This window comes from Lingula anatina, chromosome 3 (assembly GCF_051362555.1).
Source record: "Lingula anatina isolate TDL-2025a chromosome 3, LinAna3.0, whole genome shotgun sequence".
Taxonomy (NCBI): Eukaryota; Metazoa; Brachiopoda; class Lingulata; order Lingulida; family Lingulidae; genus Lingula; species Lingula anatina.
In genome coordinates this window covers 4,560,436-4,587,832 of record NC_141769.1, presented here as the reverse complement: position 1 = coordinate 4,587,832, position 27,397 = coordinate 4,560,436, and the positions used below count along the sequence as shown (strand labels likewise).

At 36.1% G+C, this 27,397-nt stretch overlaps 2 protein-coding genes across 4 annotated transcripts; one reads left to right on the top strand and one right to left on the bottom strand.

Moving 5' to 3' along the window:
• Window positions 1–1,437: 1,437 nt before the first annotated feature.
• LOC106180773 (protein SET) lies at window positions 1,438–8,187 on the bottom strand. The gene is made up of 7 exons (XM_013564890.3): window positions 8,067–8,187; window positions 6,389–6,570; window positions 5,806–5,928; window positions 4,869–4,985; window positions 4,389–4,550; window positions 4,075–4,188; window positions 1,438–3,619 (listed from the first exon to the last, which is right to left on the bottom strand). Exons 1-7 carry the CDS (start codon window positions 8,134–8,136, stop codon window positions 3,581–3,583), a joined length of 807 nt encoding a protein of 268 aa, XP_013420344.1. The 5' UTR covers window positions 8,137–8,187; the 3' UTR covers window positions 1,438–3,580.
• On the top strand, window positions 6,994–17,087 carry LOC106180772 (solute carrier family 23 member 1). 3 transcript variants are annotated; one of them, XM_087008640.1, is made up of 12 exons: window positions 6,994–7,192; window positions 10,659–10,816; window positions 11,352–11,464; window positions 11,784–11,912; window positions 12,187–12,313; window positions 12,547–12,667; window positions 13,249–13,405; window positions 13,913–14,166; window positions 14,549–14,672; window positions 14,984–15,130; window positions 15,558–15,653; window positions 16,127–17,087. In XM_087008640.1, exons 1-12 carry the CDS (start codon window positions 7,112–7,114, stop codon window positions 16,387–16,389), a joined length of 1,770 nt encoding a protein of 589 aa, XP_086864766.1. In that variant the 5' UTR covers window positions 6,994–7,111; the 3' UTR covers window positions 16,390–17,087. The 3 variants fall into 3 exon arrangements, with proteins under 3 accessions (XP_086864766.1, XP_013420342.1, XP_013420343.1); XM_013564888.2 differs by lacking the exon at window positions 6,994–7,192 and adding an exon at window positions 9,476–10,154; XM_013564889.2 differs by lacking the exon at window positions 6,994–7,192 and adding an exon at window positions 10,130–10,230.
• Window positions 17,088–27,397: the final 10,310 nt, after the last annotated feature.

The following is a 27,397-nucleotide window of genomic DNA, read 5'->3' as shown; positions in this document are numbered from 1 at the left end:
GTCTGTGTGGAGATAGATTTTGTTGGAGGTTTGTAAGAGTTGAAAGCGACATGACTCTCAAGTTACGTCAACTTCGTTTATAAGGGTCTACTTATTCAGCTGCGAAAATCACACGTTATGCCTATTTCATGTTTTATAACAGTGTCATTTGAGAGACGAACGCGACATGGGTCGTGTCAATCTCGCATCTGTGGAGTTCAGTAAGTGGCGAAAGAGACACAGCCATGTCATTTTCGGTTCTCAAAGCTCTGTAGTAAAAGACGAACTCAGCATAGGCTTTGTCGTTTTCGCATGTAAAGGGGCGTCTAAAAGACGCACGCGTAGGCTCCTATGGGCCATGGTAGCCTTCCACTGAGCTTGTAGCATGCTTAGACCCACTGGCCAGCTGAATTCTTTAACACAGGTCGCAGCACAGCACAATGCTAGAAAACACTAGTCACACATGTTGTTACAAAAACGAGACACAAAAAGGTAAAGGTAGCATGACAATTCTACAGATTCAGGTCAGGCCAGCAGTTCAGAGGTCACGGTACAACAGCTTGCTAAAAAGACCCAGGTCAAACAGAGCAGTTGAGAGCAGGTAATTGGGCATCATTGACACATAGTTAAAAACATGGTGAACACCAACAAAACTGCCGGGTGTGCTGTTCATAAAATGAACATTTCATCATCAGTTTTCAGTATCTTTAAGATTTAACAATTTACATCTGCATACTATATATTATTTTTTAATATTTACATACATGTTCATCAGGATGACCTTGAAACTTCATAAAACAAAATTTCAACACTTTTCCCTAAATTCATTTAAGTATACCAAAATCAAAATATGTTTCAAGGATTATAGCATGCATTATAATCTCTAAACCCGATTCTGAGTTCTTAGTTTTAAATTTGCAAGTCATAATTGTAATGGAGACGGCAACTTGTAAATATCAATTTTGACGCTTATAATTAAAAACTTTACACTTGAAAAATGGATTCACATACTGCAATATTCTCAGCTCTTTCAGATATGGTGTACCATGGTTATAAAAAGAAAAATGGTAAAAGAATGATGTCAACAGCTTACAAAACAGGTGCTTAGGCCTTTAAAAGAAAATCAAAGGAAGTAGTATTTTATTTCAGGTCTGTCACACTTTCTGAGTAACATGACTGAACATTTGTTTTTTATAATTTTTGGGTTCATTGACACATTCACTTTTATTTGGCATAAGAAACTTATTTGCTTACAACAATGAAGACCAGTTCATCCAATTTGTACTTTTCAATACCATAAAGCAAAAGAGAATCATAATAGTTGTCAAATAATACATCAATACATCCTCAACAAAAAAATTTCATTTTTAAAATATTTGTTGGAAACTTCAAACCTTTAGGAAACGTCATTAAAAAAATTTGGCAGATCAGCTGTTATCCGAGATAACACAACAAGGATTTTTTTCTATCAAATGTTCATTTATTATGAATCTCATTGATGTACAAAGAACAAATGATACCAGGCCTATGTAAGAGTGACCAATCTTGCAATCTATTTATACCATTCATACCATCTTTGCTCCAATATTGCTTTTCTCTTATCATAATTCTGCTGATACAACCGTAAACTGAAAGACAGACCTGACACTAACAAAGCAGAGGATAAGGACTATCTTGACACCAGAACTGCACCGCTGACATCTATCTACAAAGCATCCCACACGATTATCACTGTATATAGTACTGTTAATAGACTTCTATAAACACAGGCAAATTTATCCTTACATATACAGGAAACCAAAGCATACCTTCCAATTGTTTAGACCACAAGAATTTTTGCCCGTTCCCCATCCAAATATACATATGCGTTATGTGTATGTACTAGCTCCCTTATAAATTACAACATAAGGGCAGGACGCATCAACAATAGCAACTTATATTCTGCCAGTATTTCCATGTCAACCCCCCTGACTAGAAGGTCACCGGACAAATTATAAAATCCGAACAAGATGAAATAATTTATTTTTTCAAAAATAATTCCCCCCTCCCAACAATAATTCTCTTGAAAGCAACAGACCAAAAAGCCAAGAAAAGAAAGAAAGTTAACTACGAGCTAAAAATATATGATATCACTCAAAACATTCAATTTTGACAGAAAATATTAAGATTACAAACATCAATTCAAGCACTTATACCCACTCCTTGCACAGATTATGGACACATCAGCAATATCAAGGCAGATGGCCAAAATATGAACATATGGCCAAAGTGGATGATATGGAATCAAAACTAATTGAAAACTATAGTAGCCCAAACTGAACATATCCTCAAGATATACAGAAACTGTGTTATTAGTACATGTTAAATCCCCGAAACATATTTGATCACTGACGGCTACCAATTTGATTATCCACTATTGCACTCTATATGCCATTCTACTATTCTGTCCGACAAAATACAGGTTATTCTGTACCACACATTACTCTTGTTACTATTGCAGAGACAACAACCGTGTGTCATTTCTTAGCTTTTACAATTATCCACTGTAAAAAGAAAATGAACAAAGCCACTATTGCATTACTGGTAGCACCCATCTTCCACATATTTTCACACACAAAGTGCACTGGCTATGATGGTAATCTATTAACAGTAATACATATATTTATATACGCAAGCAAGTCAGATGTGAAATATTTCCCAAAATCTTCTAGAAAACACAATTCAGTGCAAAGATATAAAAGAAGTTTCCCAATCCTTGAGAGACAAAAAAAGGCAAGTTAAATCTCGGAAATAATAAATAGTTCTTATAATTGTTTTTTTATGATTTATTTTCTCTGTGCCCAAGATTAAAATTAGATACACGTGACAGTCTGCACATCCACCATACTTAAATCTTTAATGATCGAATCACCTTTCCAGACACATCTTTTCCTTGCATTCCGCATGGTACTATTTGACACGATGACAGTCATCAAATCTTCAAAACTCTAGATCAGTGGAAATATGCACAATTTTAGCCGATATCATTTCCGTGCCACTATTATTCCACTACAGTATGAAGAGAATTTAATGGGCTCTCTATTTATTTACAAATTTCTGCATAACATTTGGAGGTCCTTCTTGGTTTTTATTCTTCTGTGAGAAAATCTACACAAAATATTTCTATCGAGTCAAAGAAATATAAAGTAAAAAAACATCCTGACAAATTAGACACCACCAAAACTGACATTAAAACGACCATTTTGGGCTACTTCTATGCCTACATTTCCTAGAAGTTAAAACTGTATAAATACATTTATTGAAAAAGACATTATTGGCAATCCAAACATGATCTTTCAACATGACAACTTGTTGTTCCTCTATACACTCAACACTATTGGCAGTACAGAAAGCAAAGGACTTTACTACAAAAATAAACTTTACAACAATTTTTTTAAAATTTGAATCAGTATTGGTGGTGTCCATATAGTCAAAATTCGGTTGATGAAGGTCAGTACGGGAGATTTCCAATTCTTTTCAAGAGAAGGAATGTAAAATATACCGACTTCAGTTTCTCTTGTGCTATTAACTACAAATTGCTATGGTCAGACTGTTTCTTCTTTCATGCAGCATCATCATCTCCTTCATCCTCTCCTTCCTCCTGAAGTCAAAAAATTTTAAATGTGTTAGGTGAGAGAGCTGTGTGAGCGCAATCTAAATACAATGGTTGTGAAAAACACTTTTAAGCCCAAACAGCCATGTAATTGCAGTAGTTGTAACAAAAAGGCAACAAGAATTGGGTAGCCTTGGAATTAATGCATTTGACCACATTTTTGAATTAGAAAATTGGATGAGACTTTTGTTTAAGAAGTTGAAAATTTGCATGATTAACTCAAAGACACAACAGCCTATATGGCCTGCCTCCAAGTGCCATAAGACAGGCCAAATAAAACAATCAGAATTTTCTGTCACAAGCTAGCCTGGTAAATAGTTCAATAGAAAGTGGGTTTCAAAAAGTGCCTTATAAGACCTGGCAGCCAGGTTTAATTTATCTTTTTTGGTCAAGAAATTAACACAAATGTTAACCGTTTATGTCAGATTCCCATCTTTCATTACCTCATCTCCTTCCACCTCTTCCTCTTCATCTCCCTCTCCCTCATCCTCTTCCCCCTCATCATCTAGGTCCTCCTCCTCACCCTCATCAACACCCTCTTCCTCTATCTCAGACGCCTGCAACACAGAAGATCAGCTTCAAAATAATCGCATTAAAAAAGAGTTTGAGTTAAAAAGGTTGTGATATAGAAACTGTATAATTCTAAAAACAACCACAAAATCAAATGACACTGCCAAGCTAGAAAATAATAGGTACTTCATCTGGGAAGAGTTGACCTTTTACTTTTTACACCCCACCCCCCGGGCCTTATTCTCACCAAGTAGTATTGCAGTGGATTTGGCCAGATGTCGTCTTTTATCACTTCCCCCAACTCATCAGTGCCCGCATCAAGATGGTCACCAAACCAGCTGAAGAAAGATTCCTGCTCCTCGTGGCTCCGTTTACGTCCTTTGATTTGACTGTTCTTCTTTGTCAAATCCTGAAAAGAGAACTTTTCTTGTAAATAAAATATCATTTTTGAGTTACTATATAGGATTTAACAATGTTACTGAATAGCTCAGAGTGGAAAATAAGAAAGTGCACAGTCATATTAACAACTGCAACACGGAAATTTTAGACACATTCATTGTATGTTAGTAATAGTGGAACTTTTTTTCACCAACATCATCAACACGACCAGAGATCAGTCTACAGTTATCTATTTACAAGCAGTAAAAAAACAAACTACTGTAAGTGGGAACATGGCCCACTTCCAAATCCATGACCTTGTCTTTTGTAATGAAAAATGTGTGATTACCTTTCCAGCTTTCCATTTTATTGGAGATGCCTTTGAGGATGGTTCTCCTGTGTCGTTCAGATGAAACTCTTTGTACAAAACATCATTCTCAAAGTATGGATTGCTAACATCAAAGTGCTGAAATTAAAAGAGGGAATTTCTTCACAGTCACACTCTTCACTTTAAAGTCATTGACAGCTTGCATAAGAGTTTAAGGCACCATTTCAGGAATAATTCAAGTCATAAAAATGATCTACATTAGTAAAGTTACAAACATAAAGATATTTGCAGTCCAACACCCAGACAAAGAAATATTGGAGTGCAAGTAACTCTGAGCTCAGCTGTTTGGAGAAACTATTATCATCACTTTAGGAGCACAACACATCTCATGAAATCCTTTGCCTCTGAATCTCTATTTACAAAATTAATCTATTTATTTATTTATAAAAATCTGAAGAAACTTCATTGCCTTAAAACTAATTCCATCTTAATACTGACATAAACAAACAGTGGCAACAATAACATATAAAGAGACATCAGTTACATCTTAGACTGCTGAGATGGCTTTATCTTGTCAACTATCAAAGTTTGGTGCCTTAACTAAGACTGAAACAATACATGGAACAGGGTCCAAGATTATGTAAAAAGAATAAAAATTACAGAAAAACTGGCTCAATATAGTCACTTGTTCTGTTTTAAATTGCCTCAGGAAAAGACTAAGAGGTACTCCCATCAAATGCAGAAATGCCAGGCTCACCCCAGAAAAATTTAATTTGCCAACTACTTTAAAATTTAAGACATTCGAAGAAGTCTGACAAAAGTATACCTATTACAATTTACTTTGTCAACTTTATACTTATTCAAGGAGAATCATGTTACTGGACATGCACTAAAAATTCAAAGGGAATTTTCTCAGAAAAGATTACCATACGATTTTGTAATAAAAAAAATGTCTTACAAAATTGATCCTGTAACCGGACTTGATATCTTCAAACTCCTGTACTTCCACCTTTGTTAAACTCTGTAGCGCCTCCTCGTCTTCTTCGCTGAGTAGTGCTGACACTTGAGGGTGATTGACAAACTGACCAGTTAAGGACAAAAAACCACCAGTGGTCTACAAACTTTTCAAGTATTTTTTTCACTTCACACTGATTATTTATTATAAACTAAAAAGAAATGCTTAAAGGAAAAACAGATTATAGTAACTTGGAACAAGAGTGAGATTTTAGATAACATATTAGCAGCCAAGGGTTTCTTTAATAGTATTATTTTAAGAATGAGTACAGTTGTAAATCCTAGTACAAGACAAAGACATACTTGAATAAATTTTCAGGAGTAGAAAAAAAATTAAATTTAAGATAAACGTTTTCAACCAAGGCAGTACTAGTTTGGTGACAACTATATTTAAAAATAATCATTAAAATGGTCCCATAAGATATTTTATTTCCAATTTTAATCTACTTAATCTACTTGCATGACCTTTTTATTTACACTCACTTCTCATGATTGTTTTATTTTGACTTAATGCAATGAAAGGATACTGCTGTTACCCAGAAGTTAGGTATTTTAGCAATAAGGTCGGACCTCTTGGAATAGTGCGGCTGCCTTAGTTTATTGTACTTTTGTTCCACCTTGAGAATCTCTACGCTGGCCTGCTCATTTAGTCGGTCAATTTCATTCTGTACCTCATCTATCTGTTCTATTGCTTCTTGTTGCTCTTTGTCTGAAAAATATTCAAGTATCCAATTAAATCACATTCACATGAAGAACATCAGTAAATGCAAATATAAATAATTATGGATTTCATTGGCATGCTTCAAGAGACCTTAAGTCTATTTTGGAGCTAAAAGTGTAGGCTACCATGCAAAGCCAACCAAGTCTATTTCACAAAGAATCCATCAGCTGGATTAATTAATTTTTTCCTCATTATAACTATACAAACTTCAAATGTTCTGACAAAGGTTTTTACTCTGAGTAATGACAGTTGTATGCCAGGGACATTAATTGTTGGACAAACACTTTGAAAAGCTCTTAGACCAGTCATGCAAAGTTGAGTTTACATAGTCAGCTATCTGGTTCTAGCAGTCTAAGGTTAACTCAAGAACTTGAGACTTTTGAGAAACAGGCCCCAAGGCCAGTTGAGCTCATACCAGATTATGAATATGGCAGATCATTTCTGACATTAATTATGAAGAAGTGTGTGGTGACAGTTTGGAGCCGACTGAAATAAGAGGACATCTGATAAAAGCAAAAGCCCATTGCCCATGGTGAAAATGCCCATTCATATCTGGACTGTGGCACATAGGAAACAGCCTGAACATAAACTCTGTGGACAATTTTCAAAGGTGAGAATTTTTTCTTGTTTTAACCTAGATGCAGAGTATACAGCCTTATTATAATATATATACAAGTGACTGTTACAGATAAGTATGTACAATGAAAAGAAACAGCCTTACTGCAGTGAACATTTATGACACGTAATGTACATTTATGACAAGGTAAAAACCAATAGGATGCATTAGATTTGATATCAAATTTCCACAAATTAACCAGCTATGATAAGGAAAAACACACTGAAAGCAAAACAATTGTCAAATTATACACTTTGCACTGCAGTGTGTATCCAATGTTCTCAACAAATAGACAAAGCAGGAAAAAATGAATATAAAAACTTATGGACACAAGTGAGATTTCTTTAAAATAAGTAGGAACATGCTTAAGTGCTTTTCTGTTGTCAACATGATTTCAAAACATTGATGCTTTCAGTGAACTATAATCTATCAATGGGTATGGAAGGAAAGGAATGTGATAACGACATGGAAACTCACGTTTAGGAGGGAAAAAAGTTCCTCTGACTAGCAAACTACCCTCAATCAATGAATCACTGTCATTCTAATTTATATGCTAAATCGGACAGGAGTGAGATTCTATTATTTAATACTAATAAATCACTATTTCTGGAAGTTTTAAGTAGAATTTCTGATTTCTGATCACTCTTAGCGTCTTAATACAGCGTTCTCTGTGTCTAAGCACGAAAAATGGTACTTTCGATACTTCGTCTACGAACAAAGCATGCGAGAAACACATGGCATTCGGAACAAAGTGTCAGAGTACACAATGACATCGAATGCAATTTTAACGTCCCTTTCATAGTCCGTTTTCTTCATTAATCTACATGCAAGGTCTTAAAAGGCGGGGGATTTCCCCAAAAATACTCACCTGCTGCCTCATCGGCATTTTCGTGGTTATTTTTGCCCTCAGGTTTGCTGACTTTAGCCGGTGTCGCCATGTTTTCACGAGGAGCGGTGTAAATAAATGCGCATGCGTAGGCTTGGTTAACCTCGAAATGAAGTTGAAGAGGTGAAGGTCGCTGAGAAGTTCACACAAAGAAGTTGATAAAGACTAATAATCCTTAGAACAGTAGGACACATAAAAAGGCAATGTTAAATCAAACAGGAAAAAAAACAGAAAAGAAATCACATATATGTCCGTGAAAATTCTAGCAAATCTCTCTATGTAATATCCAACAGGATTACACTTGAGAGAAAGTTTATAGGTCATTTTTTGCATTGTATAACATTCCTTACCGAATGAATAAATTATATAGAATTAACAATGCTGGCAGTGATAAATTGTCATAAAACCATACAAACAAATGGTCTAATAATATATTGAAATGAAAGAGAAATAAAAAACATAGCATCGAAAATATTTTTCTTAAAGTGTCAAAGTCAATAATGTGCCATATACATGTACTGAGTATACTCTGCCATGCAGTACACGTGTCGGTTAAATTAAATACAATCAACTGCACCTACTAGGTATACCTACTACAGCTAAGTATACAGAGATGCTTGCAGTGATTTTAATGCCATGATTACACTGTAATAACGGTGTGATAAGACCTTTCAATCGTCGTTGGTCCGGCTAGTTTACCCGCTGAAACATGCGTTTAAAGTTGCGATGAAAAGTTTAGTTTCACCATGAAGCAAATTGCGAGAAAAGATACTAAAAGATACTGAGTATATAGATTTATATAACATAACTACGAGGAAACGAGGAGCGTTAATTTTTTTTCCAAGAACGAGTTATGTAAGGGTCAATTCAAAAGTTTACATTCCGTACACTGCCCTGCAAAGTACATTTTTTAAAGATGGCTGCACATTGCATGAGATTCACGAACTTCTCAACTTTTATCTTGTCGTAATCTTTGAAAAATTCTGACATTATTATTATTTTAAAGCTATATACAGTACAGGATCCTTGTCATTTTTTATCGTTCCTCGCCATTACCTGACCCACTCAATCGCCGCTTATAATGTCATCTTTTTAAGAAAAAGTATATCTATGAAAGATTCCACTAGAGCCGGCCTTCATCGTTATCATACCGCAGGTATGTATACAGGTGTACATACCGCAGGTATGTACACCTGTATACACTGTAGGCCTACTAGTAATGGATTACTTTTCATAACCCAGCGCAATGCAGTCTTGCCGCACTTCCCGCTTTAACTCATTTAGAGCTCAATGAATGGCTGAATGAAATAAGATATGTCAACTGACAACGTCAGTCGAATTCCGATATATCTCATTTCATTTTGCAGTTTTATAACCTCCATTCAAAATGTCTAACCCACAACAGTCGAGCATTGTGAAAAGTCAGTATTTAGAGCGTGGGGTCCGTAAAGTCAGCGAAAAGAGGACCCTTGATCACACCACTCGCAGATGATCAAAATTTGTGGAGTGCTTCGATCAACCGATGCGACAAGAGCTACCTGAGTTTAAAACAGTCCTAGTGAAATATAAAGGATATTTCTCCACTTACTGCCTACATTGGGCAAAAATCGCCAAAGAAAGGATGAAAAAACTCGCAAAGAGATTTCAGAGACGGTGGTTATAAAACGTGATGCAACTTAACCTTGTCGCCACAGATAAACAAGATATAGAAGTATTAGTAGCATTCACTAATCTTGGAGTTATCGCACCGTCCCTGCTAACGACCTGTTATATATCTGTTAATTCGAACTGTTGATGGTTTCACGTGTCAGGGTGGCTGACTGAGAAGTTTAAATCAACAAAGTGAAGTTTACAGGTGATCATATGATGTCCCGATGTGAGGAGCCACTCAGAGGAGGCAAGAACGCCGAGGAGTACATAAGTGTCGATTGTCAGATGGCAGACGCTGATGAAATAATCGCTGAACAAGAACCAAGCGCTGATCAGCGTGAAGGTTCTAATGATGAGGAGCTGATTTATAAAATCTACGAAAGCCCTCCGGCTGTTTCCGTGATTTTTTTCGGCTTGCAGGTTTGTTCAGGTGTCTTTTTATCTTGTGAGAAGCGTCTGATAACCAACATATTTCCATGTTGACGGAGACGATAAGGTAGAATAGCTGTGACGATACACCGCGAGTGGTCTTACACTCATCATGTTTTTTACTCCCGTTTTTACTCTTAGAAAAAAAATTAAATTTTATTATTACGTTATGGTTGTAAATCATTCTCATACAGCTCTGCGACGAATTTGAAGCGCTGCCGTCAAGAACTCTTATTATATTAGTAGTAGTAGTAGTGGCGGTAGTAGTAGTAGCCTTTTGAATACCTAAGAACTGATACCATGTAGATAAATAAATGCATCTGATAATGCACATGTCATCAAAATTTTAGCCCGAGATCCTTACAAAAAAGCATACCCGAAACTATTTGAAGGCAAACCATCCCAAGATATTCGTTAAATGGAAAAAGCACTTTATGTAAACATGCCAGTGTTTATGACCCTGTAACAGATAGCCTTTTGCAATTCTTTTTCAAGCAAGCCATATTATGTGTCGCTGGCACCATGTCTCTGCCACTGACGTTGACCAGTCTTCTGTGTGAGGAGAACAACATTAACCTCCAGGCGGAGCTGCAGTGCAACGCTATGTTTGTGTCGGGGATCGTCACGCTGATCCAGTGTACAGTGGGAAGCAGGTAAAGGGATATCTTTATAATTAATAATGCGCGTTATTAGAGCTTTATTGGACCTATTATAAAAAACAAAAGATGTTTTGAAAATTTCAGCAATTTCCCCTTGGGTAAACCCTTTCCAAAACCGCTAAGGAAATTTCGATGTAAATACCTCTGTATTTCTATTTCTTAGCGTTACGAGTGTTATTCACAAGCTTTTGCCTTATTATTAGAGTGGCGCAAGAAATAGATAGTCTAGAAAATCAGAACTCAGAAACTGCTTTATAGACCGTAGAATTGTGAAAGGTTTTGGTTATTTTGTAAATTGGTGATTTAAGTATATAGTATACATAGTAGAAATGTCCGAAAAATTATTTTTTTATAAAGAATGGTTGAATACTTATTGAGTGAAATTTACATAAGGAAAGATTAAACTTCATTAAGAAAGATAACATAAAAATGGATTTGATTAATTCTTATTGCCACCGGAGATGGCTGCCATTTCAACCCTCAAACTACAAAAATGTCAATAAGTAAAAACATTTGTTGACCGTTTAAGGCTACCGAGTATCCAGGGAGGAAGCAAGGCGTTTCTGGCACCCATGATAGCTTTGCTCTCCATAGAGCAGTTCAAATGTGCTTCCGATCTAAACCAATATGCAGGCCAAACAGGTAAATAATACTCCTCAAATACTATTATAGAGCAACAATACGGATTGAAATATTGAAAAACGTTTTATGATTAATGTTTTTCTTTTCTTTTTCTTTTTGAAAAATTTAGTTTTGAAATGTATCATGGAGATGATGACTATGACATGTATATAGATACAGGGAAAAGGTTTCGTGCTGGGTCTCCTTTTCGTCGGCATGCCCTTTCTGCTGCCCTTTGGTGGCTATATAGAGAGATGATTTTGATTTACAAGCTCCAAGTGTTATAAAATCTTTCCTCAATGCAATAATTCCGAATACTCTCAATATTGCAATATTGCAGATGCAGTGAATTCAAGTTTAGACTTAAACACGACGGCCGTCGGTGTCATAACGTGGCACGAGCGCCTCAATGTTGTGCAGGGAAGCCTCATCACTGCGTCCTTAGCTCAGGTACTGCTTGGGTGCACAGGTAAGAACAATGTCAATAATCAAATTTTTTTAAATTAGGTTGTACACAACGTATATTCGATGACTGTTATGTATGCAGTTCTTTTTCTCAAGGTTTTTTTTCCTGTTTAGGAACACCGATCGACTGAAAATTTTATATTACCTCCTTTCATTGATTAAAGTTACCGTAACAGAAAATGAATCAGTTTCCGTACTAAGTTTGCCACTACTTAAGTGTCTGTATATACGTCGGGTCTAGTGTGTTTTTCCTCCTTTTTGTTTTCTATGCATTTCAGGTGCCATTGGTTTCATGTTGCACTTCATAGGACCTTTGACTATTGCGCCAAGCATCATCATGATTGGGCTGTCGGTGTATGAAATTATAGCAAAACTGGCACAGCCACACTGGGGACTATGGGCCTTGTAAGTATAGGTGGTGTCTGAGCAATCTTATTTAGTCGTACACGTTTCCTTACAGATAAAATATATACAGCAAAAATTCTACTTATTATTAACATAAAAAGAGGATGACAGCGGGCAATCAAACAAAAAAGAAAAAAAAAGAAAAGAAAGCTTGAGTTGGCAATCTGCTCGCTGATATGTTTAATAAACATTGATTTATTTCTGTATTGACCATAAAATATCGCAACTTTCAGGACTTGCGCCATTGTAATCATATGCGGAGTATTCCTCGAGAAAGTGGAAGTACCTTTTGTTTGGTGGAACAAGAAACGCGGATTTCATAAAGTCAGCTGCAAACTCTTCGTCTTGTTTCCGGTAATTTAATGGGGATAACATTAACTTACCATATAGCCTCGGGCCAAGTTTGAATGAAGACATTTTATACTTAAAATTGAATCCGATTTTCTTGCATAGACGCACACACGCCCGCACGCACATAATTTCAAACATACCTTGTAATGTTAACTAACAAAAAACATTTAGCACATGTTCTTGAAGCCAGTATGTAATTTTGGTACACATAAATTTCATAAATTCTAAAAGAAACTCTGACTGCCTTTAATTAAGTCGGATATATTTTTGTTACACGGAGACGTCTTCAATTTGTGTCAGAAATATAAATAGCACTGGAAGATCCAGAATAAAAGGTGGCAAAAGGATGAAAATTGCTGAAAGATGTTAGAAAAATCAAACCTATACAGAAAATTCCTAGCATTTAATGTATGGCACATGGATAAAATTGCCTGATTCTGTATTGTTTCGTTCGCTATACTGTGTTAAAAAATTAAGGGGGAGGACAAAAAGAGTATCTCCGAAACTAAGGGAAGGGCACATCTTCACTCTTTCCACCTTTGTATAGAAATATATATAATTTTGGGGGTACTAATTTTCCTCAGGTCCTATTTGGAGTTATCATAGCCTGGTCGGTGAGCGGCATCATGACAGCTGCCCATGTCCTACCCGAGGGAGCCGACACCCCAAGTTTTAAGGCACGGGCTGACTTTGGCATTGGCTCGGTACGGAATGCCAAGTGGTTTTTTGTTCCTTACCCAGGTGCGTTGAAACAATCAACAACATCAATTACAACAACAACAACAACAACAACACACCTGTGACGTAGATTGATATATTAGCTAAGTTATGTGCTGTAAATTCGTTAGTCTAATTGTTGTCGGGTAAATGATCAAATCTTAATATGAAAAGTTTTTGGGCTGCATAAAATCATCACTAAAATTTTTTGCTTTAAACTATGGCGGGAGGATACTTTGAGTGACCATTAGGACCATTTAAATTTAATTGTCACTTTGATATGTCTTAGCTAAGACGGTATGGGTTGGCTAATGTGGTATTGGATGGAAAATATAACATCTGAATATTTGCCACATTGTATTTTAATAAGTCGTTATTGGTTACCCACTTAGGCTTTTGGCAAAATATTTGAAATTTGAACATTTGCCTTTATAGCCACAGTTCGGTTTGGGCTACCACTTTTGACTCAAGGTGAGATACTTGAAATTTAAATAAGTGAAATCTAAAAATTTACCACCTTGTATTCCTTAGGTCGGTATGGGCTGCCTACAGTGGCATTAGGAGGAATATTAGGGATGCTCCTTGCCACCCTTTCGTCAGTGGTTGATACCTTGGGAGACTACTATGTTGCGGCTAGAATGTGTGAGATCCCGCCCCCTCCAAGCCACGCCGTCAACCGGGGAATATTGGTGGAAGGACTGGGCAGCGTTCTTGGGGGTTCCATCGGCATTGGTCATGGTACGACGGTTTATAGTGGATGCATTGGCTTCATTGGAATAACAAAGGTAGTGGGAGTAACTTAGAAAAAAAAATGACCACGTAAATACAGAGTTGTGTTATATATATGTAATGTAACGAGGAGATACCTAAAAGAACACAATACGTATATCAACAGATATGGAATCAAATCAAGCAACACACTGTTTTAATCACAGCAACAATCCTTTGATATCGTTTTCAGTGTGGCTTCAGTCAATAAGAATACTATGTACTATGTCTTATGAATAAACAAGATCAACTCCGAAAACTCTGGATAAACTTTTCAGAATTATTGCTATCTTTCTACTGTGACTGTGATATTGTTTTGTTAATTATTATTCAGGTGTTTTAAAGATATGTCTTGTTATTTATTTATTTATTTATTTATTTATATGTATTTGTCCCCAGGTGGCCAGTATAAGAGTGTTCCAGGCGGCAGGTGTAATAATGATCATTATGGGGCTATGTGGCAAATTTGGTGCCCTCTTGGCGGCCATTCCTACTCCGATACAAGCTGGGGTCATGACTATTGGTAAGTGATCATATGAGTATTTAACTGTTATTTTATTATTTTTTTCTCTCTTATCTGTATCGCTGTTTTTTTTATGATGGACATTTGAAAAAGTATTTAGGCCGGAGCAAATTTGTTGTTACCAATTTACAATTTTGAGAAGAACAAGGTATCAAATATTTTGTCATGACAACGATAGAATATAGAAGAATTATCAGACCGAAATATACACCATTTGGTTGGGATACAACATTATAAAATACGGCAACATTTAATACGGAGGGTTATGTTGTTATGTTGCGTGTTTGTATAACTTTGCCAGTTTGTTTTAGGGTTAGGGGTGGTGATTTCAGTAGGCATTTCCAATGTGAAGCACGTCCATCTCTCCACAAGAAACGTGTCCATCCTCGGGAACTCGATCCTTATGGGATTCGTGGTATCGGAATGGGTGAAAAAACACACTGATGCAATTGACACCGGTGAGTATAGGACTTTTCTTGATTTTTGTTTGCTTGAGTATTCATTGTGATTCATTGGATTCATTGTGTTGTATCCCAGATTGCCTTTTAAAACAGTTTTAAGTTTTAAATCGTTTGCCTGCTAAGAGCATTGAGAAAAGAGATTAGGGGCTTTTAGTTTAGGTTATGCAGATATGCAGTCAAAAAGGCGATATATATATTTTTGCATAATGGGAGCCTTATATTTTCGTACAGCAAATGCACTTTTCTGATGTTTTACTCTCGAGGTTTTTTCCCCAATATGTGTTTTCTGGCGTTATTTTTCATCATATTGATACTCTAGCGCTACTCGATATATGTCAACAGTTATGCCAACAGCGACCTCTGGTGAAAAGGTGTAAAACAGTATCCAATTTATAGTAACAAATGCCCTTTTTACTTATGGCAGGAAGCCCAGAAGTCGACCAGATGTTGATTGTCCTCTGTACAACGCCAATGTTTCTCTGTGGAGTGCTGGCGTTCATTCTAGATAACACAGTGCCAGGTAAGTCAAACCAGCCCGTGTTGTACCCAAATGCTGTAGCCTGTAAGGTTTGCGTTCGTTATTCACATCGAGGATCTTTGATTTAATTTAAAGAATTGAGTCAAGTCAATTTGATAGACCGAGGATAAGAAGAGAAATCTTGCTCAAGTAAAAGTACTCTGTCTGTTTTCATTTTAATGACATATCTTAAAAGATATATACATATAGACTACCAGAAGGTATCTGTGCCCGTGTTATTTGGTAAAGGAGTAGTTCTGATGTACAAAGTGATTGACCTAGTATGTTTTTTCTTCTTTCATTATATATATTTATATATATATTGAAAAAATGACTGCCTATCATGAATAAGAAACATTCGAAACAGCTTTTCACAGGCGTCGTATACTGTAGGCTATAGAGTTTAGTACAAGTATAGACAAGGTGCAATATTATATGCATTACAAAGATAAAATAATTTAATTTAAATATTTCAGGGACTCTAGAAGAGCGCGGCATACTTAGCATGCGAGCAGAATTGACCACGAATTCCACAGCAGGGTCACAGGGCGCCCACATTTGTGAACTGGAGAGCTACAGACCCTACAACATTCCTTATCTGACCCCCTGGCTGCAGAAATATAGCTGGTCTAGATTCATACCGTTCCTTCCTACTTTTAAAGAATCGTCCTTAAAATGTCGAATTAATTGTTGTGAAAAAGCCAAAAGGTGTTTCAAACCGAGCTGCCGGGTTGTGTAGGCGAATATTGAATATTATGCATGAATATGTTGTTGTGGTTGCACAATTTGACAGCAAGAAGCTGACTGCACGACCAGTTTTTCAAAACTGTTGCAGGAAATATCCGATTGAATCTTACTATGAACTGCAACCTTGCGTTTCTGTATCCATGTATAAGGAGTGTCTCCAGGGAAAATTTTTTTGGTTTCGAAACGGTTTATGCGCTCGAAATATTATAAGAGTTATTTAGCATAAATGTCAGAATAAATCAACTGTAAATTGACTAAAGACATTTGAGTTACAGACACAAAGAAATGTTACTGAGGACTCCCATGGTTATGAATTCTGCCCCACAACTGGCCGATCGGTGAATGAAAGGGTGTTAGATGCAGTAGTTGCTTTGCACTAAGCACAAAATATAAGCGATAATTTTTAACATCTGTAAGGTATATACCGGTACTATAGTTTTTATTAAGGATAAGGGCGTCTCTAGGTTAAACATACTCAATACATTTATTTGATAATAATGATAATAATAATAATAATACAGTGTACTTAACATGTAAACTTGTATGAAATGTCACTAGTACAAATATGGCTCTGACGATGAATGACTATTTTGCAATGGATACTAATCATTTCAGTTTCCGACATTTTAAGTGCTGATTATAATGCCAACCTGCAAATGAAGATTTGAATAAAATACAGTATGGATTGTACCCCCCATTTATTTGATTTTCCTATACCAACACCGACAAACACTAGATCCTAAAAAAAAATAAAATATTAACTGGAGACGCGTACGTGACACGGGTTAACCATTTAAAGAAAATTAATTAAAATGTAGACTAATATAGAAAAAGGCGTCTTTAAAAAATTTTAGCAAGTATTTTCAGGGAAGGGCTATTTTCAAAATCTTCTTTTCTTTTGTCTTTGAAACAAGTGCAGGTAAATGGGAAGTGGGGGTGGTGGTAAGGGTGATGAGGGGGGGAAAGGGGGGTTACAGGCACTCCCTATATCCAGGCGTCATCTTCGGAGGGCTGGGATTTCTCGTATCAGTATCTGTGCACCATTAACTGATATCATTCCAAAACGTCTGATTGAATTCAGATTTTAGTGTAATTTTAGAGTATTAAGAAAAAGGCATTGAGGCACATGTATACCCATAGTTGTCATAATTACTAACAGGTGGCGCACTGATCACCTGCATGTCAGGTTCAAGGTACAACTTTTCTTAGAGTCGATTTATTTGGTTAGTGAATGATTATGTTACAGTGACAATAATGACGATCTGGCTGGAGCTTTCAAACGTTTATTCACCGACTCTCTTTTTCGTACAATGTCACAAGTATTTATACTCTATTTCTCCGTACTGATCATGCATTTACTTGTTTTCTTTCCATTGTCTTTGCGTGATTACAAGGAATTTTCCATTCTCATGTTGCAAACCACCATTCAACATTTCTTAATTGGGTAATTTCTAAGAGACTTGTTTTCAATTAAAAAAATTAAAAATATGATTTGAATTACTCATTCTTGGACCTTATCTATCTTTAGTTTGCATGTGTTTTACACGTGTCCGAAACTTCCAAATTTATTGTGGAATCAACCAATCAAATCGAACCATATGTGACTTTGACATGTTCTATCTTTTCCTACCACAAAAACAATTTCTACACTTGTTGACTCTTAAAGAAATTTAACTTATACTCAATAGCTCCCCATCCTTTTACTCGTTTGATTCCGTTTTAATTATTATCTGTAATTAGTGAAAGTGTAAGTCATTTGCTTTACAACATTTGCTTTACACCTTGCTCCATAATATATATAAATACAACAGTGCTACAAAAATAATTTTAAAAAATCAATATATTCGTCAGCGGTAGAAAATCACAATGCTCTCTTTATCATTCTTCAATAGATTTATCGACACTTGGCTTTGTGAATTACGTAATGAGTACCGTGGCATTTCGAAACAGGTAAACTATAATTTTTAGCTCACGATCTGATATATAAATGTCACCTCTACCGCAGAAAGGAAGGAGTACCGAAGTTCCGTGTGGGAAAGACATCGCTCTTGCTGTTCCGACTACACTGTGCAGGTAATGTCCATGTTTAGTGTGATTCATGCCATTTCGTTAAATATTGTTAATTGACCAAGTTATTTTGTTGTGCTTTGTTTACCTCTTGTATACGTGTAAGAAAACACTTGAGCATGTTTTTTTTTCTTTTCTTTTTGTTTGTTCCCTGTTTGTCGTGTGGTTATCTAAATTTAATTTCAAGTTTCAGTTTCAATTTAATTTTTTTAATTTCTTTTGAAGTATTAGGTTTCCACGTTGTTGTGACAACAAGAGAACGAAGATGAAAAGGAAAATCAGGATAAACTATCGTTTCGCAATGGAAACATTTTTCTTTTCTGTTTCATATTCTTTTGCATATGAACATTGTATGATGTGTTCCCATAAAGCTTATCTATGGCTTTTATAACTTTACATATATATTCCTCAAAAGGTCTTTAATCTTTAACTGCCTTCGGGAAGATTTTAGGAAAACCGTACTATATCATCAAGACAAATGATATGATAATTAATAACAAAGTGGTAACAGTACATCAAATACTAGTAATACTCTCATATAACATTGAACAATTTTGAAGAACTGACAAATATTCCGCTCTTGCTGAATATTGCACTTTTGACCCTCAAATCGAAAATCAAAATGCTGTGTATTTTAACATTTTAAAACTATTACCGTGTAAAACACTTTTCTTGTCTCTTTCACGCGGCCATCATTAACTTTATTCTCACCACCATGATAGAAAATTAATTTTTGCAGCTATTGATTCCGTTCTTTGAAAATCATGGATGCACATGCATCGGGCTACGAGAAACATTTCTGTGTAAATTGAAAAAAAAAAAAAAAAAAAAAAAAAAAAAAAAAAAAAAAAAAAACAAGTGCTGCCGTTGGCAACAGAATATGTTAAATCTGATTATACATTATTCAAATACTTTGTTTTCCACAAAATTGATTTTGGGCAGGGATTAGAGTAACGGTGTCCTCAAATTCGAAAACAATACCACTGTCACCGCAACACCAAACCCAGACGCCTTATTTGTAAATGTCTGCAGATCTTTTGAAGTGAAGGGTTTGGCTTGTATCTGTCAAAAATAACATATCAGTTCCACTTTACGTGTTAACATACTGGCACGCTATATACTTGAGTATAGCATCTCCTATGAAGTGTTGCAGAAGTTGTGTCGTGCGCGTCAGATTTAGAGTTGTTTTACTTTTTTCCATCATCAATACAAAGATGTATAATGGACAAAATAGATTTGAAGGCACTTCAGCACAACGCACCCCAAATGCTTATCTCGTCAATTATTTCAAAATTTATCGACACGGAAAGATACCCAAGTGCAGCAACTTGATACTTTGTCCAAAATTCAAAGGGTAAACACTTTATTTCATGGCTATCACATTAACGGACTGTTATTTTTAAAAATCGTATCCATGTATTGCATTTTTTAAAATATCATCTATAACTCTCTATTTTCAGGTGTCAGAGATGAAATCAAAGATCGAATAGAAAAACAGATAGTTGGAACCATGAACGGCAGTACGGAAGAGAATGTTTTTAGTTTGGCACCAATTTTTACCAATTCAGCAAAGAAAAACAATACCCAATTTGAAGAGGGACGCACTCTGATTCTGCCTTGTATAGATTTTGACTGTATTCCTTTTATGTCACTGAGCGGTGCCCAGACCGTTACATGCTTTGCGTTAAACACCTTGATCCTGGCAACAATAATAAAATGCCCGTGGCTTCAAACACAGACAAACCTTATTATGTTAAGTCTCACTGTTTCGGGTGTCATAAATAGTGCTTTTTGTATCCCATGGCAAATTGTTAGCGAGTATTTGGTTTACCTTGTATCTGCTTTACACCCAATGCAGCACAACGTTCATTTTTGCCTTGGCCGGTTGACATTGAACTCGGCAATCACTTTTGTAGGCGTCTTCCACCTGGTCTTTATAGCGGTGGAAAGATACATTAAGATTTGCTTACCAAAAAAGTATGACGCCCTGATGTCAAAAAGAAAAGTGTTTTTTGGATGCGCATGTATTTACATATACAATAGCGTGTGGAGTTGTATTCATTTGATCTTTAATATTTGGATTCCTGGAGACAGGTGTAGTAATGAAACTGCTTTCCCACCTGTGTTAATTAACTTGCGAGCTGGTCACACCTTTGTTGGGTTCATCATAGCAGCTTACTGCTACATTGCCATATTTCGTTATGTCAGAGCTAGCAGAATACAGCTCCGCATGGCGTATACTGGTAACAGTGAGCTTGGCGAACGACGTTGCGTAGTGAACGTTTTAACCACCGCCAGTCTTGACAGGTCATCTCCTTCTCATCAACCAAGCTGTCCCGATGCTAGGAACCGTGAAGGTGAACCCCGTGAGGAGGCAATCTCGGTTGGCCAAAGTCGTCCAATCTTCCACGTACCTGTGAGACGCCTCCAGACGTCCCCTAGCGACGAAACATTAACAGCTCGTCAGCAATCGGGAGAACAACGAGGGTTTCGATGTTTTTGTTGTTGTAAAAATGAAATAAATAATATCTCGAAAACAGGTCGTTATATGATGGAAGATTCGTTGTTGAAAAGAGAGTTTAAGTTGGCCAAAACTATACTTTTAACGTGCGGTTCCTACGTGCTATGTTATATACCATATCCACTTGTTATTTGGTGTTTGGGTGGGTATGAGAATGAGGTTTGGTTTGTAGTGCTACAACAAGTTACAAAACTGATATTTCAAATAGGCTCTGGCTTAAACCCTTTTATCTATGGTCTTCTGAATCGGAAAATCAGGCTGGAGATGGGAGCAATTATTTGAAAGTAAGGTTATCTATGTGATTAAACATAAGTATTTTAAGTTCGTCTGCATGTTGTTTGTGTATAAGCAGTTGGTATGTAGTTTGTATATAAGCAATTTGTTTGTAAGAGGAGTGTACGAGGAAAGGATTGTGACATATGCTGGATGACATGTTGATGTATATTTAGATGCAAGAATTCTTATAGCCATTAAAATGCTGTTATTGTATTAAATTACTTGATATTACGAGGCATTAAACTATGTACTCGATAAAAGAGTCTGTCCTTTTAATTTTAAAGTTTTACTGCTGCCGGTACTTTCGAATATGAGGAAAAAACACTCCAGGCTCAGATGTTCTTTGAAGTGTCTCTCCTCTCTTGATATAATTTCACGGGATGAGCCAGCTGGTGTCAAACTGTTTTGAGTGCTTATACACGAAAAAGATAACTCTTTTGTTTGAAGAACAATCAACAACTTTAACCGAGGCCTCGGATGCTAGCAGAAATAAATAGCTTGATGTTTAGAGTGGCAATGGACACTTCCTAGTACATGTACGTGTACCACCAGCGACAGCTGTGCATTGAACCAAGAACCGTAAATTCAACACACAAGTATCTTTCCTGTTTTTTTTTTCAGTGTTAAAAAGAGCAAGGATACAAACCCTGTGCATATAAAAAACAATCAATTATATAGGATGAAGATGATTGTACAGTAATAAAAATCAATAAATATGCAGGTTAATTAGCCCATAAATTACAACATTTTAAAAGTTAAATGAGACAATAATTCTATTCTATAGTGTATGTACTATATGTACGGTCTATTCGTGCTATTTATACTTTGTACTTAGCAAAAATTGGAAGAAGGCAAACAAAATATGCACCTATGGCAAGCAAAAATATTGCGCCCATCTTAAATTTTTACACCAATTTTATTCAGAAAATTTAGTAAAAAAAAAAAAAAAAAAAAAAAAAAAAGACACCCCCAGGCCGGACTGTTTCGCAAGTTAGTCTTAACTTTTAAACCAAACTTTTAATGAACTATGACCCCAGAATAATCTTTAGTTGTCCAATTTAATGATATGTTGTGTCCGTTTTATATATAACCATAGAAGTAGAGTATAACCAAATACAAATTCTTAAAGGTACACTTCATTGGATTTTCCAGTAAAATGAATTTTTTAGGGTAAAAAGCAGTTTTCTACCGCTAGCACTCACGAATCACTGCTCGGTCCAGCTTTGCTCTTGGATTCGATGTCTTATTCCATTTTAAATTTAATAATTTAGTTCTTGGTGACCAGGTCGCGTGCTCTACCCTCTATTTAGACATGCATGTACCACTGCGCACGCGTCCTACCACCCCCATGAGTTATGTTGGAATCTAGTTTCGAGTAAAATCGCAAAAATAGCACCACCCACACAGTTTATTTCGCTTGATTGGGTCACTTTTAATGCAAGTCCAGAGGACATAATCACTTCTTTCATATTTCCACACCACCTAAAATATACACGCAAATGAAGCCTGGCGTTAATTGCGTTCCATTGAGGCAGGGAGACCATCGGGAATCAGCGGCATCGCTTTTGAAGTGTGGTCGGCCATATTTAGGCGGCGGATCAGTTGGTACTCGGATAATCTATTCTGAATGGCCCCATAATGGTACAGTTCATATTTACCTCCAACAAGAGGTTATGTTTTTGTCCCGTTAGTTTTTTGGTTTGTTTGTCTGTGCGCAGCATTATGCAAAAAGTCTTGGACAGATTTTGATAAAATTTTCAGGATAGGCCATAATCGAGAAAGGGAGAAATGACTAGTTTTTGGAGATGATTGTTTATTTAATTAATTAATTAATTAATTAATTAATGGTAAATTATTCGTTCATTATATTTCTTGGCAGAAGTCTGCAATTTTCAGAATAGGTCACTTTGACCCACTCTGACGATACAGCTCACAGACTCTATTAAGCTGTCATTCGACCACTAGTAGGCCTACTGTCGCTGGTTTGCCAAAGAGTGAACAACAGTCACCGATTAATGGCCTGGCAACTTAGAAAGAAAACTGATACCTCTAACACTTGTCGGAGGTGCGCTCTCTGAGTGCTTTTTTCACTCTTGATTATGTATACCTTAAAGCTGGAAGTAGTCACAGTTAACCCAGAAAACAAAATACCATTTACCTCTGATATGTTCGTGATAATTAATTTATTTTATTTATGATTTCTCCAACCAGGTTAGGTTACATACACAATAGCAATAGATCACTTTTTGTATCCACAGTTCATGTACAGATTGCATGGCTATTTGTATCCCCTATTTTTGAACCCAGAAGAATTCTTCTGATCCAGAGTCCCGGATGAAGCCCCTCACATGAATATCCAACGCTTATTAATTATATGTTTAGAAACTAAATAAAAGCCAGTTACTCACAGTAGAACCGATTTACACGTGAGATCTCGCAGAAAAAACAGCTGAAAGGAATCAGTTGCCGAAAAAGTTCTAGTTGCGCACAAAGTTCAGCAGCATATGTTAGCAGTTTGCATAGAGAGAAACGTGTTGCAAAGTTATGGGCAGTTTTAATCCCGTTTGCTGTGGGTGAGTTATATAAATTGTTGAACTAAGAACAAACAGATTTTTTCTCTTAACATATTTAGTTTTTTTATTTCCTGGCGATGTTTATATTGCCAACCATATCTGACTAAATATAAAAGAATGATATGTTCCGCTTGTGAGAGCGTCCCATATTTTTTCTTCAAGGAAATGTACAAAGAACATCGCTTGTCCAATGTAAGAGAGCCACTCGCATGGTATACGTTTCACATTTTTGAAAGAAAAAATAATACCTAGGAGCCAAGGTAGTATATTTATTTGAATACCGATGACAGAACTTTCCTTGCACTTTTCTATTCATTTTGCTTTTAAGCCTTTGCTTTCAGAGAAACAGAAGAAAGCAGGAGAAGAAATAATTCTGTGTAGAACACATAGTTACCAATGAATAGCAGTGTAGAAGGCGATGTTTTCTGGAAGACAAACAACACAAACCTAACAACAACGAACTTGACATATGCTAAAAACGGGAGCATCCACCTTTTGCCTTGTATAGATTTTGACTGCAGTTATTTAATCGCGGCTAACGGACTTCAAGCGATAATATGCGTCGTCTTAAACGCCTTGATTCTGGCTACAATATTGAAGTGCTCAAGACTGCGAACGCAGGCAAACATTATCATTATTAGCCTTTCTATATCCGACATCATTGTCAATATCGTTTGCATCCCATATCAGATTACAGGCGAGTACTTGGTTTACCTTCTACCGCCATTACACTCGTTACAAGAGAGTGTGTATTTTTGCATTGTTCGGCTGATATTAGGATCGTTAATTTCTTCGGTGAACGTGGTTCACTTAGTGTTTATTGCTGTTGAGCGGTACGTGAAGATTTGCCTGCCCCACAAATATGAAGTGTTAATGTCAAAAAGAAGAGTGGTCATCGGATGTGTGTTTATTTACATATGTATGGCACCAATTTGTTGCGTGAATCTGTTCTTTATCACATGGATCCCAGGCGACAGATGCAGGGTTGAAACTGCATTCCCAACATTGCTAATCAGCCTGAGGTCTCTTAAAATAATTATTGGTCTTGTGATTGCAACTTACTGTTACATTGCTATCTTCCGTTATGTTCGGTTAAGTAGGAAACGACTACTTCTAGCAACTGGCAGTGAAGTTCGAAAAAGTTCAAACGAATCAGCTGACGTCACCAATCCAAGGCCACTGAATGATCGCCCACCCTGGCATACAGGCTGTGCAGAAATCAAAACATCCCATCAGCAATCAAATAAACCAAGAATATCTTTTTGTTGTTGGAAAAATAAAGGTAGAAAATCATACGGAATAAGTAGCAACATAATCCAAAACACTGAAGCCCAATTATTGAAAAGAGAGATCGCGTTGACCAAAAGCATTATCATTGCTTGCGGATCCTACATGTTATGCTATCTGCCATACCCGATAGTGATCTGGACTTGGCAGAACGATGAATATGATGTCGAGTATATAGTAGCGCAATACATTGCTACACTGATCTTTCGAATTGGGTCCGGACTAAACCCTTTTATCTATGGCGTTCTAAATCGGAACGTAAGGTTAGCGATGTGGCAAATTTTGGGGTGTAGTAAAGAAAAGCGTTAAAGAGGTTAAAGATGTTACAGCAGCGTTCTGCCCATGAAAATATCTTTATTTTTGTTTGTTCGTAACGAGGACCCTTTATTTAATCCTTCAATATGACAAACAGGACGATTTTCACTAATCAATTTTTAAGTTTTTAGAACAGTTGAATCAAGATCAGAAAATCTTGATGGCCAATACAGTTGACAAATATTGACATTTTACTTTAAAATGTCAAAAACTACAATGTGGGTATAACAGCTGTTCTGAAAAGTTTAATGTTGTGAGGCATGTTACACATGTTCTAAAAAATTGTCAGTAGCTTTTATAAAAGAGATTGCTTTTTGTTTCTAAAACCAATATTTTTCTGGTAAAGTAAAAACATGAATAAGTTACCGACGGCCATTTTGAAGTTAGCTAACTTTGATTTTGACATTAAAAACAAATGAAACAATTCCAAAACAAGGCATACACGCCCATGAAAACTAAAAATATTTCATCAAAACAAGAAGTTTCCAAGCTGGATTGGTACATGTATCTTATCAAAGAGAACCAGTCCCAAGAGCAACCCTTTCAAGTTAAAATATCAATGTTTGGATTGAATCCCAGTGTCATACAATGTCATCCTGTAAGAACCCAGACCTGTAGCCAGTAATTTCAAAGAAAGGGGGAACTTTTGAAAAAAGTGTTTTCAGTATTTTCACGCTTTCACTTAACGCATGCAGTTTGTGTAATTCATTTAAAGTGCAAAATTCTTTGTACAAATCACAAACAATCTTGAGGAGATATTTTCCTTTCTTTGTATATATTCATACATTGAACGCAAGGAATAAAATAGGTTTATACTTGTGTAAGTTTACGTTGTTTATTTTGTAGGAGTTGGGAGCATCATTCCATTTATTTTAGTTATCAGTCTAATTTTACAGGTCATGGAAAAAATGAAATAAGAAATAAATACAATGTGTGAAAAACGAAATATTTCTTTCACTTTTTTTCAAAAAGCCTATTGCAACGGCGCCTTTAACATACAAAATTGAGACCCAATGTTTTAATTTAAAAGTCATCCACTAGCAGTTTTGTTTAGCCGCTGCAAGAGATTAATTATTTTGCCAGATTTCAAACGTCATATGTTAGCAAAACGTTAAAAGTCCAACAACGTAGACAACATTCAAGTACGAATCATACATAGGGGAGACCGGGGCTAGTTGGCCCAGTCAGACACTTTTGGCCTTGTAGAGCCAACTAGGAATGGCTTAGAGTAACAAAACCGGTTTCAAAGTAAGCCCTATGAACTAAGCTACGTATGCAAGTTGGCCCCATGGTCGGGGCAAGTTGGCCCCCCTATACGAAAATGAAGTATATATCCCATGTAAACGCCTTGAAATACATTTTTATAAATTTGTAATTTATTAAATTGATTTTTGAGAGTCTTTGATGAATAAATAGTTCAAATGAGGCAGATTTATTGAGGTTTCCGTACATCACGTTGTAGGGGGGGGGGGTATGTGTTGCAAGAACCAAAATATCTATCAATAAAATTTGTTTTGTTTTAATTAAGAATAAATTAATAATGGTATAAAGCAGGTTTTTAATGAATGAAAACGAATAATAAATTTTCGTTTTGAAAGAAAGTAACAAATTCAGTTTTAAACCATTGAGTTTGTTTCAACAATGGTCTCTATCTAGGGAGGGGTGGAAAATCCCCTTGGGGCCACATATAACACTATAAATACAAAGGAATCCCCTTAAAATGAATTAAGGCAAAATAGATGTTTTTCTGAGGAAAGTCCAGTGGATTTACTTTTTAATACATACAATCAACAGAACATTTCTAATATAAATTTTCGAAAAGACACTAGCAAATTAAATAAAATCAATCAGACGGTAAACACCGGCAAGCTTTGTCAATTTCACCAACTTGTTTATTTCAAACAGCGTTGCGCGCAAAGGATTGTGGGTAATATGAGGGTCCAACTTGGCCCAAGTCTAGG

What these genes read in the sequence shown, in the direction of transcription:
- LOC106180773 (XM_013564890.3), bottom strand. Translation starts at nt 8,136, where the DNA reads ATGGCGACACCGGCTAAAGTCAGCAAACCTGAGGGCAAAAATAACCAC. An exon ending in CCGGTTACAGGATCAATTTT is followed by an intron (nt 4,986 to 5,805) that starts GTAAGACATTTT and finishes TTTTAATTTCAG; the next exon opens with CACTTTGATGTTAGCAATCC. An exon ending in AAGAGGTGGAAGGAGATGAG is followed by an intron (nt 3,620 to 4,074) that starts GTAATGAAAGAT and finishes TTTTGACTTCAG; the next exon opens with GAGGAAGGAGAGGATGAAGG.
- LOC106180772 (XM_013564888.2), top strand. Translation starts at nt 9,948, where the DNA reads ATGATGTCCCGATGTGAGGAGCCACTCAGAGGAGGCAAGAACGCCGAG. An exon ending in CACTGGGGACTATGGGCCTT is followed by an intron (nt 12,314 to 12,546) that starts GTAAGTATAGGT and finishes CGCAACTTTCAG; the next exon opens with GACTTGCGCCATTGTAATCA. An exon ending in GTTTTTTGTTCCTTACCCAG is followed by an intron (nt 13,406 to 13,912) that starts GTGCGTTGAAAC and finishes TGTATTCCTTAG; the next exon opens with GTCGGTATGGGCTGCCTACA.